Source organism: Pistacia vera, unplaced genomic scaffold (genome assembly GCF_008641045.1).
Source record: "Pistacia vera cultivar Batoury unplaced genomic scaffold, PisVer_v2 Contig266, whole genome shotgun sequence".
Classification (NCBI taxonomy): Eukaryota; Viridiplantae; Streptophyta; class Magnoliopsida; order Sapindales; family Anacardiaceae; genus Pistacia; species Pistacia vera.
The window spans coordinates 219866-239373 of NW_022196075.1; the positions used below are offsets into that span (position 1 = coordinate 219866).

A 19508-nucleotide genomic window follows, 5' to 3' on the forward strand; every position below is an offset into this window, starting at 1 on the left:
CAAAGTGTCAACTGTCAAACTCAAACCAAACCCTCAAAATTTTTATTTTTTAACACATTTTCAATTTGCTTTTGAGCTACAGATACAAAGTCGTCTTGCCCCTTCTTCAGTTTTTCACTTTTTCAGTTTTTCATCTTGGTTTGCTACTGCCATTCGCGATCTCCTCCACTCTCCAGTCTAATCCTCCTCTTCGTGTCCTCCATTCGCAATCTCAGAAGTCAGATCTCCTTCAAGCTTTTAGCTAAGCTTCAGCGATTCAGCCTCACGTCTTCACTCTTCAGTCTTCAAGTCTTCGGTCTGCAGTCTGCTTTACTCTGCTTTAGCACTTCATTCTTCAACTTCCAGTCTTCCAGTCTTCAACGTGAACTCTTCAATCATTACCATCGCCATTGCTGATCTGCTGGATTAGTCATTTCAGCTCAGATTTCAGCTTCAGCCTTCACATCTGCTGCCGTCTACCGCCATCTACTAGCTGCCATTTGCCGTGACCACGTAACAATCTACAGATTCCTATCTTTCTCTGTCTTCTATGGTTTATGTACAGATTTATGAACCATGTTAATGGCTTACAGATTTATGAACCTGCATGTTAGTGGCTGGCTTTTGTATTTAATATTTATGATGTAGATTGTGTAAAATGTAAACAGTAAATTCGCCCCTTGTTTTTGGTTTTGAAATTTGAATTGATTCATGATATTGTATTATTGACTTATTGTAATGTGATGTGAAATTGTGAAATGTGAATCAGTGAATCTGTCAATTTCTCCTAGGAAATTAGAAATTGATGGTGAAACTGTGATCTGTGGAACAGTGGAAGTTTCTTACTTGCTTGCACCATGAAGCATTATTATTAGTTTATTACAGTAAAGAGTAATTGAAAGAGGGAGTTTATTCATGTTGTGAATTGTGATAATAACACAGGTTTTTGGTTTTGACTTATCAATTTGCTTGGTTCTTTCATTGAGTAGCATGAAATGTTCTTCACTGAAAAACAAATTGATTTAAAGTTATATTTTATAAATTATAACAAACTGATTGTTGGTTGCCACTTTCCAGGGAAGAGAATGTCATCATCTTCATCTGCACATAACTCATCAGCCGCGTCCATTTCCTCGCAATCTATTTCGAGGAAATACCGATATAGCATGGGGACATGTTCTTGAGAGTGTTGATAAAGATGAAAAGAAAATATTATCTTGTCTTCATTGTGGCAAGGTTACTAGAGGTGGTGGTATTTTCAGAATGAAGCAACACGTAGCAGGAGTAAAAGGGGATATTAGAAAGTGTCCGAAGGTTCCATTTGATGTTAGATTCAATATGAATGAATCATCAAAAGAAATAGGAGTAAAAAATAAGGAAAAATAAGATTTTTAGAAGCATGCAACTCCTTTTGGTGCTGCAGTACATGAATTTAAGGGTGATTAGTTAGATGAAGAAAATGAAGAGGTTTTCCCATCACAAATGAGCATGAATGAAGATGGTAGTAGTGACGGTAAAAAATAATTTACGAGCAGTAAGAGAAAGAAAACTACGAGGGTTAGTAATTATTTTGCTCCACGAACTACTTCAGGGTCTCAGCCTTCAATTAGGAGTGTTTTGGCTGGAAAAGATGCAAAGTGTAGAGCAGACATGTCTGTTGCACTATTCTTTTATGATGCTTGCATCACGATGAATGCTTTAAATTCAATTTATTTTCAGCCTATGTTGGATGCTGTAGCTGCAATTTGCCCTGGGTATAAACAACCTACTTATGATGCTATGCGTGTGAATTTGTTGAGAGATGCTAAGAAGGAAGTCCAATTAATTGTTAACAATTATAAGAAGATTTGGCAAGAGGTTGGATGTACATTAATGGCTGATGGTTGGACTGATACTTGCCATAGATCATTGATTAATTTTCTTGTATACTGTCCTACAGGTGTTTGCTTTATAAAATCAGTGGATGCTTCAGATGTTGTAAAGGATGCCTTTACATTATTCAAGTTGTTTGAGGAAATGGCTTTATGGGTTGGACCAAACAATATTGTCCATGTTGTCACGGATAATGGAGCAAATTATAAAGCTGCTAGAAGAATGTTATCTGAGAAGTATGAGAATATTACTTGGTCACCCTATGCAGCCCATTGCTTAAATTTAATTTTGAAAGATATATCTGAGTTGGACCACATAGTGCATCTTGCAAAACGTGCTTCTGAAGTAACAAAGTTTGTGTATAATCACACAATTTTGATAGCTTGGTTGAGGAAAAGAGAGGTAATAGCTTATAAACCTTTAACTCATGTTTTTGTCAAGTTATTAATAAACATTTTGTATTAATTTACTAACATCTATTATGTATTGTATGTATCATTTGAACAGGGTTGGAGAGAAATCATACGACCGGGTGCAACTCGGTTTGCTACTACTTTCATTGCATTAAGAAGTCTACATGAGCATAAACATGACTTGCAAGCTATGGTGACTGATAGGTTTTTTGTGGACTCTCGATATGCCAGAAGTAGTAAAGGCAAGAATGTTGTTCCCATAATTCTAGATAATGAATTTTGGGATAACATGGGTTACGTTTCCAAAATTGTGGCTCCTTTGATGCGTTTGTTGCGAATTGTGGACTTAGATGAGAGACCTGCAATAGGATACGTGTATGATGGCATGTACAGAGCCAAAAAAGCAATCAAGAAGTTCTTTAGAAAGAGAAAGACAATGTACAAGCCTTATACCGAAATTATTAAGTAGCGATAGGATTTGCTTTTGCGTCGCGACATTCACGCTGCTGCTTATTATTTGAATCCGGCTTTTCAGTATGACCGTGCAAGTTTCTACAGGAAACCAGAGGTTATGCATGGTTTCCTTGATGTTGTCGATAATAAAGCAAGTGCATTCAAGTTGAACAAGACAAGGGTAGTGGAAGAAAGTAGAAAATATCGAGATCGCGAGGAAAGCTTTTCTCGTGAGCTTGCCTTTCAAACTTGCAGAACCACACGACCTGGTATGTGATACTTATTAAATTTCTCAATTTTAAGTCCAATTTCTAAGTTATGAATTTGTTTATTTGATTATTTCATATGGTTAACACTTAACACTCTTAACTTTTAATTAGATGAATGGTGGAGGACATATGGGTATAGACAGTACTCCACAGTTGCAAGAGTTTGCAATTAAGATTCTGAGCCAAACTTCAACCTCTTCGAGATGTGAGCGAAATTGGAGTGTTTTCGAACGTATCCATACAAAAAGAAGGAATAGATTGGATCATCAAAGGTTGAATGATTTGGTTTTTATCAATTATAACTTGCGTTTGAAAAGTAGGTATAAAGCATTGGCAATTTTAATATTTTTATTATCTCGTATTTTTAGTGATATTTTTATTTGGCGTGTCTTTCAGGATGTGTTACAAGAAAAACAGTTGTGATCCTATCGATTATGAAAACATTGACATAATAGAATTTTGGATTGCTGATGATGAACAGGAGGGTGATGACTTCAATTTAGATGAATTGGAGCAAACACTTTACGAAGAAGGATCTATTCCTATCAGTGTTGATGGCCAACCCTATTATGATTCAGCAGGTGGTTCACAAGGTTGTTTTCTAACTTTTAACCAACTTGGTAACTATTTTAATTTATAATATCAAAAAACAACGTACATTATAAATTTTAACTTATGTTTTTAATTTTTGCTAAATTTGTAGTTGATGGTGATGATAATGATGATGACTCGGATAATGATGTGGATAATCAATTTATGATGGGTTAACCTGTTGAAGAATCTGTTTGGTTTCTCCTTTTTCCATTCACTTACCGTGAGCTGCTATTGAATTTGTTTGTGGTTGGGTTGGTGGAATGGATCGATATTGTGTAATTTTATATGTTGGTTGGTGGATTGGTAGGTATTTTGATATTTTGTAATTTTGATGATTGGCCGTTGGTGGATTCATATTTGATAATTGATATTACTTTGTAATGACTTTAATGTTGTTCAAAACTTTAGAGTTTAGACTTTAGACTTGAGGATTGAATTTGTAAACTTTAACTATCAAACTTTGATGGTTTTATTATTGTTGTAGCCTAGGGTTGGTTTGATGGTTTTTAAACTTTAATTAGATGGAGAATCTGAATTTTTTGGCTTTTTTACGTTTTTGCTTATTTCAGCATGCTAATATCAGCATGACATCATGCTAACGTCAGCATGCTGACGTCACCGGTCCGACCAATCGGTCGGACCGGTCAAACCGTTCGAACCGGGAACCGACCATTTGGCCGGGTTAGCTCCCTAGCCAGTTTTCAGAACCTTGCTCTGTTATATACAAATACAAAAACATAAATTACCAATTTATCCCTCCAATTTTTTTTTTTTATCAAAAATAATATTTTACTATAATTTAACCAAAATTCATATACAATTTTTTTTCACAAACTCAAAAAACACAAGATCTACCAACTTTCAACAAACCCATCAAAATTTTCAAATGCGCAAAATTAATATCAGAACATCCATAGCACTATCAAATTACAAAAACAAAACTCTCATCACCTGCTTCATCACTCTATTCAGTATCCATGCACAAAAGTACATGTAGGAAAATACAAACACAAATGACCTCGCACTTTTGTTCTTATCAAAGGTTAAAATAGTTCAACCAAGCTTAGCAGATTGAATAGTTACACCACAGAACAAAAAATTGAGAATAGTAGCTGCAGCTTAACAATATAGAGGCTGTTGGGTGGGGTTTTTTGGTCGAACGGGTAGTGGGCGACTTGGCAAGGTAACTATGTGAAGGGGTTGGAAATCGCGGAAATCGCCCAAATGCTCCACAAAGTAAAAATAAAAACAACGCTTCAAAACCAAATTAAACTCCACAAAGTCAACAAAACAATCCACTTTCAATCGTCAAACACGAACTTCTCTAAACAATGGCTACAAAGGCAGGGGTGGGGTTGTGAGATGATGGGGAGTAATTGGTGGGGGACGATGAGGCAGATGGAGGTGGCGGCGGATGGCGGGGAGGCTGGATGCGGCTGCTCGCAGTTGCGGGGCGCTGCAACTACGAAGGAGAGTGGAGGTCTTTGAGGCGGCGACTCGGTGGAGAGGTAAGCAGAATGGGTTTGGGGCAATGAAGAGTTGGTGAGGGAGGCTGGCAGAGTCGTTGGAGGCGGCGAGAGAGGCGGGTTGGGCGCCAGTAGGAGGCCAACTTGTGACTGAAGGTTGCGACGTTGCCAGCCCAGCTAGTGGTTGTAGGTTACGCTGGCGTTGCAACCTCCAGCTTAGAAGGAAGAGATGATGGCGAAAAAAAAGATACGGGAAAAAAGAAAGAAAAGAAAAGAAAAGAAAAGAGAAAGGGAAAGGGAAAAATTACACGGACCAGATTTCAATTTTAAAATTTGGATTTATGAGGCTTTAAGTGAAATTGACCATTCTACTCTTCTTTAGAACGGATTTTTCTAACAGAACATAACAGTGCGTGGGAAAGTGTCATTTTGAAACTTGATGGGTGCGAAAGGTATTTTGCCAAACCTTGGGTGGGAAAATGTCGTTCTCCCTACAAAATATGATGTTAAGATACTGAATTTCAAATGTTAGTAGTATGTTTAAGCAATATTTGAATCAACCAATGAAAACATCACTGGTATAAACCCTACAAGGCAAATACGCATGTGGCGGTTGGCTGGCTAGAACAGACGGTGGAGGTGGTGGATCGATTTGAATGTTTATTCATGTAGAAATCATATGTAATTTTTGATACATGGCATCGTCGTCGTCTGTTAGATCGTGGAGAACGGCGTTTCTGACACTAAGGGATGAAACCTCAAGCGGTGCTCCTGCCGGCACCTCAGTTGATCAACTTGTTCACAATCTTATCTTCGCCAATTCCCATTCTCTCATCTCTGCTGCCTCCGACCTTCCTCCTCACGAGGTATTTTATATTAGATTTACATTATTAAATTTTTGTTCATCATTTACTTATTTTTGTGTGGTAAATGTAGGTCACCTGCGATGTGTTGTTTTTACTGGAATTGGTGGCAAATGTGGGTGCCTGTAGATATGGAGAAGACATCACTCAAACATTTACGCTTACTTGCCACTTGGTGTGCAATTACTTTTTCTGAATTCAATATTTTTATAATCTCTCTGCACATTTTGTTTCTTCTTAATATTATTATTTTTTATCTGTCTCAGATTCACGGCATATGTCATCGTGTTTCCTTTGAATTCAATTCCTCTTCCTTCATTGTCATCCTTGACTCTTTTCAAAACATGGTTGCTTTTTTCTTGGGTCAAGGTGTTCCCAGAGCTGTTATTTCGCCTAACGCTACTACATTTAAACCTGTCATGGAATGTCTAGAGACTATAAGGTTTGTTTATTCCTCATTGTTTGCTGTCATTTTCATTTGTCATCCACTAGTGTGATATTCTTATTTTAATAATTGATACTTAATTGTTCATGCTTTTGAAGTAAATTCTGACACTCTTGTTATAACTGTTTACTTTACCAGGCGTCTTACCAGTGTATATCAAGGAAAATTCTCGCCCTTAGAAAATATTCAGTTAATAAAATTCCTTCTGCACATCCTTGAATGCTTTCATCCAGAATTTGTCGACTTATATAATTCAAATGCCAACAAATCGAGATCTACTGCTGAAAATGGGAATAGGTTTCCCAGATTCACTTGTTTATGGGAAGATCATACTCTTGCCTTTACTATGCTTGCCGAAGCATTCTCAAGGGCTGGGTCTTTTTTTCCGTTTGACATTTGGCAGTCGACAATTGAGGTATGCATACTCTTCGCCGCTTGGTTTAAATAGTATAAACAAGTCGTTTACATGCATGTCTGTGTTTTTTGAATTAGGTTCTTAGGAAAGTAATGGATGTGCTCGCATCTAAGAGTGTGCTTGTGGAAGGCAGCATTTTGTCCAGGTAAAAGCTTCTTCCCTCTTCCCCCATTTTCTTTCATCAGTGAAAGGAAAAGGGATATGAAAAAGGATAAGAGATTTACTCCATAATTTTCTTGCGGATATATTCAATTTTAAGAGATTGTGGCAGTTCATTGCTGCAGGTTTTATTCATCTCTACTGAATTGTCTACATCTAGTTCTTACAGATCCAAAAGGTTCCCTATCTGACCATGTAAGTTTGTTTATTTGAGTTCAGTATTTCAACTTAATTTGTTAATAGTTGGTTGCAGTGATTGTCTGTACGCATTCTTAACTAATACATTATCACAGGTGTCTGGTTTTGTAGCAGCATTAAAATTGTTCTTTATTTATGGCCTTAATATTAGACCTCAAGTTAAATCTCCAGCTGTTGGCAACAACATGCCTGATTTACTGAGCCATAGTTTGACTTTGGAAGAGCCAAAAAAGAAAGATAAAACTCCTTATAGGCCTCCACACTTGCGCAAACAGGATGGCTTAAATATCAAGCGGCCAAAAGCTCAGGATTCTCGAATTTCCGCTGACCATGAATCTTCTACTGTTGATTTCACATCATCAGATTCAGATTACAGTGACAGTGATGGATCACTTAAAGACCCTGATAGTGTTCAGAGTTCTAAGGTCAGAGTAGCTGCAATTGTTTGCTTGCAGGTGAGTTCAAAACACCATATGCTTTGACCCATTTCCTGGTGTTCTGATAATTCAAAGCTCTATTCTGATATGATAGGCTTTTTCTAGGTGACTTTAGAATGTCCCAAATTCAAATTCATACTAAATACTGGCAAATAACTTTTGACAGAAGGAATTATAAGTAACACTCATAGCACGCTATCTGGAAGTGGCCTAAATCTTGGTCAGAGGACTTGAGTCTTGAGTCTTATTGTAGAGAAAAGTTTCTGGGAATATAGAAGAATGTGCCTGTTGCATCAGGAAGGCTCACAAGAGTCCTTTCTTACCCACTTATATGTGTTAAGTTACATTGATTTTCTAGGTGTTTGGGATATTTTATCTTTAACTGAATTAGCTGGGGAAATTTATTTTGCCATTGAATCTAGCGTGGACTGATATTTTGGTCTAGGTAAGTAGTGGATATTTCTCCTCTGAATCTTAGCTGCTTCACCATTTATGTCATTACCACTTTAGATTACATCTTGTAGAAAATAAGGAAGAAGTTATTAGGAATTCAAAGGATTGTAGGAGATTTCCAAATCCTTTTGTGTATTTGAGGCAAGAATCACAGTTTTAATTAAAAGGCTCTTGCTTCTGTGTAATCATGTTCATATCATAGTTGTACTATTGAACTTGAATAGCATCAAATTTAAGTTCTCCATGTGCTTTGTCTGATGTGCTTGGTAGAGTTGGCATTTTGGAGTCGTATTCAATGTATTCTTTTACTGTTGAAAGCTGTTAAACGGCAACCTGTTTGTAAACTTTAACTTTCTAATTTAAATTGTCGCTAACCTGTGTGCTTATCGCTTCTTTTTCTTTAGTTAGTTAGTTAAGGTTTGCTGTTCATTTCTTTTGAACTATTTTCTTGGCCAATATGTACTCTTTATTTACTCAAGATATGTTTGATGTGATTTTGTTGGGAAGACTATTGTGTTTGTTAGTTTTACCTTTTCAGTTTGTTTAGTATGCTTGAATTTCTGGATAATGTTCAATTAGCTGGTAGCAAATCCATAAAAATTTCCAAGAATACTTCTAATCTATTTTTTTTACCGGTTGAAGGATCTTTGTCAAGCTGATCCTAAATCATTTACTAGCCAATGGACAATTCTTCTGCCAACTAATGACGTACTACGACCAAGGTGAAGCATTGTACTTCCTCTATTTCTTTTGTGCTCTAATTTTTTTGTCCAATCAAAGTTGTCTGATTTATCCAGTTATCTCATAATGCTTGCTTATTTGCAGGAAGTTTGAAGCAACTCTAATGACATGCTTACTATTTGATCCTTACTTAAAGGTACTAGTTCTTTTGTTTATAGGTAGTGTCTGAAGTAGAGTGGTTTTTGTTGGTCACGTTTTACTATCAAGGCCCCATAATTAATCTTGATAACTTTGTCTCTTGCATGCTGCTGTATGAAATGTAATTTCGGTGTTGCTTGTGCCTTATGTATGCTACTTTGTTGTTTTTAGGCAAGGATGGCATCTGCCTCAACTCTGGCGGCCATGATGGATGGGCCTTCATCTATTTTCCTGCAGGTAGCAGAATACAAGGAATCTTCTAAATATGGATCTTTCATGGCGCTTTCAAGTTCTCTTGGACAGATACTAATGCAACTGCATGATGGTACTTGGAAGATATTGTCTTTATGATTCCGTCATTTTCGTGCAAACATTGGTCCTGTTTAGTGCTTTCTATTGATGCTTTATCTTTACTTTTCACATGCTTGATTCTTATATTTGTTTTTCTTTTTTCATTTTATGTTGTAGGTATTATATACTTAATCCAACGTGAAACTCATCATAGATTGCTGACATCCCTGTTCAAGATTCTTATGCTTTTGATATCTTGCACACCGTATGAATCCTTCTTCTCATAGTTATCTCATTCTGGTTAAAATGATCAGTTTTCCTTGATCATTTACTTTCACTTCAATGCTTTCATTGCATTTATGATGTTCTTATGACGTGGAATTTGTCTTGTGGGCACTCTAATTTTTCATACATGTTAGAGAAAATGTTGTTAATAACTATGGCATTGGAATTTCAAATTTGGAAACTCAGTAGCATCATGTGACAGTGGCGAGTTGTGGATAGATCTGTCCTCACTTTCCTTTGGGTTTTGGTTGCTAATAAGTTTTAAGAGCTCTGTGCTTTTCTTTAATTACCTCAATTGTGAAGGAGTTCTGGGTTGATTTTTTATAGTTTATGGGTTTTTGTTTTCCTTGGTTCAGGGAGGAATGGTTATTCAGGGTAGTTTGTATAGAGCTGGTTTCTGCATTTTTTGATTATCTATAGACACTTGATCGACAACTGTGTCTCAAATTTTTTAATTTTAGTGCAAATTTTATACTTTCTTATAAAAAAATAAAAGATTTTCACTGGTACTAGTCTTGGAAGTTTCTGATATCTTCTAGTCAGTATTGTGCAATAAAACAAGATTTATGTTATTATGGGATCTGCTACTTATTAACCAATTATATGTAAAGTGGATCTCATAGGACTTTGTGACAAGCTTACTTTCGTGTTAATTTTTGAGTGATGGATGAGAACCAATTTTTTGTGCTACTTATTAACCAATTATATGTAAAGTGGATCTCATAGGACTTTGTGACAAGCTTACTTTCGTGTTAATTTTTAAGTGATGGATGAGAACCAATGAGCTCTGGTAATTTATAAGAGCATGTCTGGTTATTATTATATGCTTGCTGACTCTTGAGGACTCTGAAGCTGGATATTTCTACCTTCTTTAATTTTTATGCTTTGCTTGTTTTCATCTTTCTGATAGAGCAGTTGGTTGTGTACTTATCTTTTTTCATTTTTCCTTGTGTTTTGATGATTATTCTGCAGATATTCAAGGATGCCTGGGGAGTTGTTGCCAACAGTGATCACATCTCTGCGATCAAGGGTTGAAGAAGGATTTCCATTCAAAAGTGATCAAACTGGCCTTTTGGTTAGTTTTAATTTTCATATGCTCAATTCGGTAGAAGGGAAGGGGGATCATGGGTTATCACTGATTTCTGACTTGTAATAATTCCTCTTCTGACAGGCTGCTGCTATTAGCTGCTTAACAGCAGCTCTATCTACATCACCTTCCCTACCACAAGTGAAAGAAATGTTTTTAGAGGAAATATCGGCAGGTTATTTCTTTTGGATATGCAATTGTGTTCTCATCGTTGTATTTTCAATATTATTGTTGTTACTTGATATCTTGATGGGAACTTAACAATTCCACTGGACCTTTTTCTCTTTCGTGTGTCTGTGGCCTGTGGGTGGAGCTTGGGTGGCCAGAGATAATAACAACACAATAAGTCATATATTCTAATTGCTGGAATTTCTTCACATGCTGGAGGTCCTAAGTTAATCATCCTGAATGTATATGCATGTGATGTTTTCTAATGGGTAGACTGTTTTTGTCTTGGTAATACAATTAGAGGAGCCAAGTTCATTAGAATACTTCCATAGATCAATCTCAAATGTTTTCCAATGAGTTACAATTTAGAATTGGAAAATGGGTAGTTCTTATTGATAACTAAAGAAATTAGGTTCTGATTATTCTATTTCTGTATGTTTGCATTTTTGTATTCATTGTCTTACTAAAATGAATGGAATCCTATAAAATATTTATCTTTCTCCTTTGAATTACTCATATATCCTATGAATTTCATTTTGCACCTAGAAACTGCGACATGGTAGCTGCAATAAGCATAGTGAGTTTACATATAGGAATTCATTATTTCCTCAACCTCAATGGTGTCTTTTTTTGTTTTATTGTCTCATAGGAGTTTTAATATGCTGACCACAATGCCCTTGTTATTGAACTGTCCTTGGAATCTGAAAGTTGGAAATACATAATGACACTATAAATAATAGATTTAAAGAAACTGGTCTGTTCTAGACAACTAGTTTGGAGATCTTGGCAATTCGTTCTGCTCATATATGTTTCTTTGAACTGAGATTGTTATGATAAATGGTACTCACATGTGAATGGTAGATCATTTACCAATGTGTGGAATGTGGTTCACTGTAAGTATACCAATTAAAAAAAAATTAAAAAAAAGAAAAGAAAATTTTTTTGGCATTATTCCATTAAAGATGATTCCTTAATGTTCAAGGATTGCATATACATATTATTTGCTTTGTGAAGTTTGCTTGATGTAAATTAATCTTGCAAGGATATGGCAATGGACATCCCCTTTTTGCATTGGTCATTTGTTGTGTTGTTGCTCTCATTCCTTTCAGTGTAGTGCTTCAAAAATTAATGGTTTGTATACTGTTATTTATGAAAAGTTTGAAGCTTTTTTCAGGTTCAGTTGATACTGAAATGAGGCCAGGTGTTCTTTTTACATTATTTCAAGGTTCTGAGCAGCTAACAAGCCCAACAATATGCTTTGAGTCTCTTCAGGTAATATTTCCATACAGGCTACAGCCAAGAGTTAGTTGACATGTTTTACTTGATTGTCATAATGAGGTTTTGGATCGTTTTGACTTAAATGTGATTAAAAATCATCTTAATAAAGTGAAAGTTTCTATATCATGGTTGATGGGAGGTAAAAGAGTGGAAGATATAAGCAGAGCCAAAAAAAAAAAGTTTATTTGTAACCTATGAGAAGAATCAATGTGTGCTACTTCTCTATTAGAAGTTTGAAGCTTTGATTTAATATATTAGCCATTAGTTGATCTGTTTAAGAATTAGTCATGTGAATCACACCGGAGACAGAAACAAGGCCATTGAAGATTTCATTTAAAACATCACATAAGATATTGCCCTTACAAAATTATTTTTTATTTATGTTTATGAAGATCTTACATTCTAAATTACGGACTTCATGTGTTGCAGGCCCTCAGAGCTGTGTCACACAATTACCCGAACATAATGTTAGCATGTTGGGAGCATGTTTCCAACATTGTATTCAAAATTTTGAAAGCATCTACTGCAGAAGTTCCCACCAAGACATGGAAGGGAAATGTTGGATCTGTTGGTTTTATTGGGGAAAAAGTCATTACAGCTGCTATCAAGGTATATCGTTTTGGTTTTTGGTGATTATTTGATTGTGTTTGAGTCTTTCGTAATAAAGATCCCTAAGATTATTTCATTTCATGATATTAGAATCTAGAGGGACACAACGATGTGCAGGGTTTTGCAGATTGACAGTTATATCTTTTAATCTTCTAGTTTAAGGTGTGCTTGTTGTGGATTTTCAAAATTTGCATGACACTTACGTAATTGATTACAACATAAAATTGTTAACAAAAAATGTCTTTGATTAATACATAGCAAAATTGAACAATAAATATATAAAGTTTCTCTACACCATGCACCTTGTTATCTTTATGATATCATTGCCTTTGTTGTGATTAAATGTTGCTAATTGAAAGTAGAAAATCAACGTACTTTTTTTTTTTTTTTTTTTTTAATTTCTTATTAGTCATTCTATGTAAGAAATATAAACCATGAAATTAGTGAAAGATATGTTCAATGTAAATTTTATACACATCGGAGATTCTGTTGCTCTTGAGATATTCTAAAAATTGTGCTTTTGCAATCTCAATTGGATGCAGTGATCAGAATTCTTGATGCCTTGTGTATTCCTTGTTGCTTTTACTTTTTTCCTCTTTTTGTTAGAAATGATTACTTTCTAGTAGTTTTTAATGCCATTTTTCTCTTCCAGGTTCTTGATGAATGTCTTCGAGCAATATCTGGATTTAAAGGAACTGAGGATCTTTTAGATGATAAATTATTGGATACCCCATTTACTTCTGATTGTATAAGGACAAAGAAAGTATCATCAGCTCCACTATATGAGCAAGGGAGTCCGGAAGATATAAGAGAAGAAGCAAAAGCTTCACAGTCTGGAAGTGAGCAGTGGTCTGAGACAATTGAGAAGCATATTCCACTTATTTTGAGGCATACTTCTGCAATGGTTGGTTAAAATTTCCTTGCTCCTTGAAATGAGAGACCTCTGTGGTTATATTTCTCATGTTGAAGAATTTTATGTAGTTTTCGTCATGATTGTTTCAAGTCACAGACAGTAGATCCAAAGCTAATATTCTTATATAGTTTGAACCATTCTATTTTGTTGGCTTTAATCATTGATGTCAGTTTAATTTAAAATTTGATGGGCATTAGGTATAACCCAGAATAGCAGGTGCTGGCTTAGTAAACTTAAAGCTCTAGTCATAGCTTTTCCAATAGGAACCAATAGGTTTTAATCTATCAATTTTAAATTATCCTTCTCAAGCTGCGAAATACCTGGTTTATTTCATTTTTTTTAACTTTTGTATTTTATTTGATTTGTTGCTGTGAGATACATATCTGGTTTTGATGGTGATGAAATTTGAAATCAGTTGATCAGTGTGAAGAAGGCTTCATTTCAAATGTAGTATCACGTGGCTTCTTTGAATGCCTGAAATTCAAGATGGCTTCTTTGAATGCCTGAAATTGAAGTTTACATCAATAGAATAGCTTCTTAGATTATGCGTATGTGCTTATATCTGTTTTATACGTATTGTTAGGAAAATACTATGTTGATCAATTGAAGAAAAGCTTGAACAAGCTGGAAGTGACATTCTTTTGGTGTCTTACCTGTGTCACTTAGGATTGATGAAACTCTGACCACTGTTGTATCTTTACAAAGATTAAATCTTCCATAGGTCTCAAGATGTTATATTTACCTGATATGAAGATGTATGTTTCTCTTTTCTCGTCTACCTTATATTAATGTGATCTCATTCTTTTCTCTTGAAGGTGAGAACTGCAACAATTACTTGTTTCGCGGGTATAACTTCTTCTGTATTTATATCTCTTGTGAAAGAAACACAGGAGTTCATTATATCTTCCGTAGTAAGTCTTTAACATTTACTTTAATTTCATTATGGTTTTCTGCAGCATAACCAATAGTATGGACAGTTTTACTAGTTGGTTTATGCATTATACCTGAAAATTTTTGTAGATCAGTGCTGCTTTACATGATGAGGTTCCTTCAGTTAGGTCAGCTGCTTGTCGTGCCATTGGTGTCATCTCATGTTTTCCACACATTTCTCACAGGTGATTCTTAATTGTTGTTTGTTCATCTAGCTAATTTCTAATAATCTTTGATTAACTTGTTGTTTGCAAGAATGGATAGAGAATTTACAAAGAACTTATATTATATAGTGCAGAGATCCTTGACAAATTTATCCATGCTGTTGAGATTAACACCTGTGATCCATTAGTCTCGGTACTTGTTACATAAGTTCTTAATTTACATTTTTTGAAGTGTACCTTATTTATATGTTTCTAGCAAGTTAATATAACTCGCGATTACTTCCCATTTCAGGTGCGTATAACGGCCTCTTGGGCTTTGGCAAATATATGTGATTCTCTTCGTCGCTGTATAGATGATTTTCCCTTTAAATCATCTGCAGGTGGGCATAAGGGTACCGAGAGTGCATTTCAAGTTTGACACATTCTAAAAGTAACTTTGATTTCAAGTTTTCATTTATTTATTTGTAGACTCAAATGTGAACTCCCAGATGATGCAATCATTGACCGAGTGTGCTTTGCATTTAACAAAGGATGGAGACAAGGTAAACATGCTAAATCGCAAGTCCATTAGAGCTGGTTTCTTAATTTTGCTACTTTTTGGTTCATGCATGGTTTAATTAGTGTTTGATGTAGACTCTATTTTTCTCTGTAGCCTACCTTACCTATCACTCTCTATAAATGCTTGGATGATGTCTCTTTTGGAGGTTGAATTTTAGTGCGTGTTGGTGTGACTGGCTGATTTCTGCCAACAATTGCAGTTAGAATAAAAATTAGCTTGAACTTTTCATCTGAGCTCCAATTATATGAATTATGATTACTAGAGTGAAAATCTATGGTAATAGTGGATAATTGTAGTTCGCAAATCACTTTAAATGATAATTTTTTTTACTCGATTAGTGTTTGATGTGGCTATTAAGTACAAATTTTAGAACTTAGTACCATAAGCTCCTTATATCTATACGAGTGTTATATTATTCTGGTTTTACTTTAGTATATTTGTGTTACTTTTAGCAGATCTTTATTGTCTTAGGCCCTCAATTGTATTTCCTTCTTTGCATCTGCCCCCACTGTCAACAATAGATACAAACACGCACATGGAATTTCTTTCTTGTCCTATAAAATTCCATTGCTTGGCCTTCTTGGATTTATTTATCATATATGTTAGTTTTTTGTAGTTAAAGTAATGATTGTATCTTTACCACACTCTTTATTTTCATTTACATTAGATCAAGTCAAATGCTGTGAGGGCTCTTGGAAATCTTGCAAGATTTGTTAAATATACAAGTTCTGCATGTGTGCATGGTAAGGCAGTGGACTACGCTTTTTTGTTTTAACCAACCATAATGAGGTGATACCAGCAAGCAGTGATAAAACAGGTGGTCACGGATGTGTAGCAAATTCATCCCATCCTGCATGTTTGGGAGATTCACGTTGCCTGGACAGAATGGTGCAAGCATTTCTTTCTTGTGTTACAACAGGAAATGTTAAGGTATCACCTATTGCTATAATTAAAAATCGTTCTAATGATTTGATGTTGTGTATTGGAACCATCTTCCATATCTTTTCCTCTCAAGTTTGACTCTGTACGTAACAGGTTCAATGGAATGTTTGTCATGCATTGAGCAACCTTTTTTTAAACGAGACATTAAACCTTCAAGACAAGGATTGGTATGGCAAAACTAGTTATTTGTGTTTGCTTGGTTGAAATGCTGGGTATTTATGTTTTTGTTCATTTATTATTATTATTTTCTTTAATCTTAATTTTTTGTTGATAAGTTTTGATGTGTTTGTTGGAACTTAGATACAATTGTTGGGTCCTTTCCTATTGGCTTTTAACATTTAGGCCAATTGGTAACCTAACGTGTTATTAAATGAAGACAAACTGACCAGGTGGCCTTGTGTTCGAATTCCTCAATTGTATCAATTAACTATTGTAATTTGTTTTGTGACTATGATTGTGACCATAATTTGTCCACGTGCAAGTGCACATGAAAGGGTGTATTAGAGTTTAAATACTATTGTTGGACCCTTACCCATCAGCTTAAGCTTTTGTGTCTATTAGTAAATGAACATGATGAAACTAGCTAGTCAAGTTGATATGGAAGATGTCCAAGAATATGCATATTGAAGTTTGTGGATGTTTGACAAAATACGTGGGGGGAAATATTTGAATTGCTTGAAGCAATTATGTTATATCCTTCCTATTTCATCATACATGCCAAAGAATCAACTACACATGTTTGTATAGATTGTCTCCGTAAGGACTGTTTTTGTTTTAAGCTTTGGGACAAGTGTTCCACTTCTTTTTCTCTTCTACAGTAATACCCACATTTTGTTTTCTATCAGAGGAAAAAGTGATAAATTTCTTGTTGGTAATTTAGTTAACTATTTCATGTCATTTACATGTTTTGGCCACAGTGTGCTTTGTTTTCTTGACCTGGATATTTCCCTTTTAATCGCGCATACGTACTTTTGTGGCAGGGCTCCATCTGTTTTCAGTGTTCTTTTACTACTACTGCGCGACTCTTCTAACTTTAAGATCAGGATACAGGCTGCTGCTGCTTTGGCTGTGCCATCATCGTTTTATGGTAAGTAGGACTTTTTCTTGTTCCTGCTGCTATGGCTGAAATTAATTATTTTTTTTATTTTGTCCTTGCAACTCAACAACAGCTTTTCATGTCACCAGCATTGGTTTAGCTTAATCTTATTCAAATGTAATCAATAATTATGCATACTGCTTGCAGTTTTTAGTTGGTGACTTTCCATCTACCATAAAATGCTAAAGCTGGATAACAAGGTTTCCTTCCTTATTTTTGATGCAGATTATGGGAATTCCTTCTCAGATGTCATCCAAGGATTGGAGCATATACTCGAGAATTTAGGTTCAGACCAAATTTCAGCACCATCAAGCTTCAAATATAGAGTTGCACTTGAGAAGCAGGTCAAGCACCTAAATAATCTGCATCATAGCAGTACTCTAGACAGAAGTGATATGAGATTCTGCAGCTGGTCAACATTGTCAGATACTAATTAGATATTGAAATGAAAGTAATGGACAACATCATACGAATACAGATTAACCTGATTCATTGACATGATTGCATTTATGCAACCCTTAATAGTTGGGAATTATTACTAGGTCTTACTGTTGTTTTCCAATATGTGACACTGAGGATAAGGTGCTATGTAGTTTTTGCAAGGACAAAAATGTTGCATAAGATTTGAACAGTGTTCTATAGGGGTTAGTAATTGTTGTATGGTGTGCCCCATCAAAAGGTTCTTGAGTTAAGAAGGCAAAGAGTTTATTCTTTTGAGGATGAGGTAATGAATCTTTGGGTTGATTGCATCATACAATTATGGGGTCTAGAGAGTGATTTTATGGTTGTATTTTAAAGCTTCCCTTGAAACGATTGTAATTATGGTTGATATTTTGTATGTTCATTTTCTGGATTAGTATTTCTAATTATATTTTTCCTGTTACAGTTGACTTCAACAATGTTGCACGTTCTTAGCCTTGCTTCAAGCATTGATCACCAACCTCTGAAAGATTTTCTGGTGAAAGTAAGCATTTCGTATTTACAAATACTAGGCATTTTTGTAAGCATTTTTTATTTGCAAATACTGCACAAAAGTGCTATGGAGTTTTCTGCTAATAGTTACTAATGACGTATTTGCCTACAAATAAATTATAAAATATAAAATAAATATTAAGTAGCACTGCATCTTCTTGTGCTCTTGTCTTGTGAGAACCTGTTTTAAAGAATTTGATATATAAGGCTGCCTTTACAAGAGTGGGTTATTTCATATGTTTCAGTGTTTGCATTAATCATTCTTGCTTAAATCTTTGTCAACATATTGGTTAAATTAAAGGAGTAACCTATATTGCTTTCTAGTTGATATTTGGTTATATAAATGGCCAGCATTTCAGTATATGATTTACTATAATTTTTCTCAAGTTTTGTTTCTTTTATTTATTTATTTTTTATATAGAAAGCTTCCTTTCTTGAGGAGTGGTTTAAGATGCTATGCTCATCACTGGGGGAGTCAGCTACTCAGCCTGAGTCTGAAAATAATTTTGAGAACCAAAAGAAACAGATGATATCCAAGGCCATGCGATCACTAATTGTAGTGTATGGACGCGGGAATCAACAGACAATTGCTAAAAAATTCAAGATGTTGGACAACAGCATATGGTGAATGAGTTGGATGTTGTCATGGTTCTCGCATTGCTCCAGGACTTGTGTGATTATTTCAAGTTCATACCAAGTGATAGCGTGTGATGAACCCAATCATTTATATACTCCTGGAGATGCTATTGTCAGTTGACAGTCTGGTGATTGGTATCATAGCGTGGCCATGGTGCGCCCTGCCCTTTGTAGAACGTGGTGGTGAGGTAGGTGTTCACCCATAGTCCAGCGTGGGTGCAGGTGGGAGCCGAATGTGAGAATTACTGAATTAGGTTATCGGATCGGCCTACTGTATGTAAATTATGTGGTTTCTTTCATTTATTTTTTAGTGGCAGCTTGCGATGGATAGATTCAAAGTGTGATTATGAATGCTGCTACATTGTAAAGTTCGTATAGTTTATATTCAGCCCTGGGCAGTTTTGCTTTTGCATGTAGGCAACTGTGATTATAATATATCTTGGGGTTGGGGTATTGGCCTATGCAATCCTGTAACTCTTAACACTCACATACATTAGTTATACTTATTATGTAAACTCAATGTATAATATAAAAGCAAAGTGATGGCAACCATGTGGTGTCATTATCACTAATAAAGGGAGTCGCTTTATTTAATCTTCTGAATTCTGATACGTCAATAACATGTCTGCCAATAAATAAAATAAAGAGAAGGATCTCCAAATGAACGTTTGGACTTGTGGGAA

The 19508-nt window shown here is 35.3% G+C and overlaps 2 protein-coding genes across 6 annotated transcripts; both read left to right on the forward strand.

Annotated features, from left to right (window-relative positions):
• Window positions 1–92: 92 nt before the first annotated feature.
• Window positions 93–3922, forward strand: LOC116133189. Of its 4 annotated transcripts, none has more exons than XM_031418871.1 (6): window positions 93–492; window positions 1057–2253; window positions 2359–2986; window positions 3098–3306; window positions 3468–3579; window positions 3690–3922. In XM_031418871.1, the coding sequence occupies exons 2-3, from the start codon at window positions 1630–1632 to the stop codon at window positions 2731–2733; spliced, it is 999 nt and encodes a 332-aa protein (XP_031274731.1). In that variant the 5' UTR covers window positions 93–492; window positions 1057–1629; the 3' UTR covers window positions 2734–2986; window positions 3098–3306; window positions 3468–3579; window positions 3690–3922. The 4 variants fall into 4 exon arrangements, with proteins under 4 accessions (XP_031274731.1, XP_031274729.1, XP_031274730.1 ...); XM_031418869.1 differs by having other exon boundaries at window positions 3098–3302; window positions 3383–3579; XM_031418870.1 differs by having other exon boundaries at window positions 3098–3302.
• Window positions 3923–5523: 1601 nt separating this feature from the next.
• Window positions 5524–19396, forward strand: LOC116133179 (HEAT repeat-containing protein 6). Of its 2 annotated transcripts, XM_031418854.1 has the most exons (29): window positions 5529–5912; window positions 5983–6084; window positions 6176–6351; window positions 6493–6769; window positions 6847–6914; window positions 7054–7123; window positions 7222–7581; window positions 8659–8738; window positions 8842–8893; window positions 9067–9220; window positions 9364–9451; window positions 10444–10546; window positions 10643–10733; window positions 11901–11998; window positions 12434–12613; window positions 13266–13517; window positions 14342–14437; window positions 14547–14641; window positions 14750–14813; window positions 14913–15000; window positions 15089–15162; window positions 15847–15922; window positions 15997–16109; window positions 16215–16288; window positions 17102–17208; window positions 17443–17561; window positions 18104–18181; window positions 18611–18933; window positions 18973–19396. In XM_031418854.1, the coding sequence occupies exons 1-28, from the start codon at window positions 5742–5744 to the stop codon at window positions 18815–18817; spliced, it is 3513 nt and encodes a 1170-aa protein (XP_031274714.1). In that variant the 5' UTR covers window positions 5529–5741; the 3' UTR covers window positions 18818–18933; window positions 18973–19396. The 2 variants fall into 2 exon arrangements, with proteins under 2 accessions (XP_031274715.1, XP_031274714.1); XM_031418855.1 differs by lacking the exon at window positions 18973–19396 and having other exon boundaries at window positions 5524–5912; window positions 17443–17629; window positions 18611–18632.
• The last annotated feature ends 112 nt before the right edge of the window (window positions 19397–19508 follow it).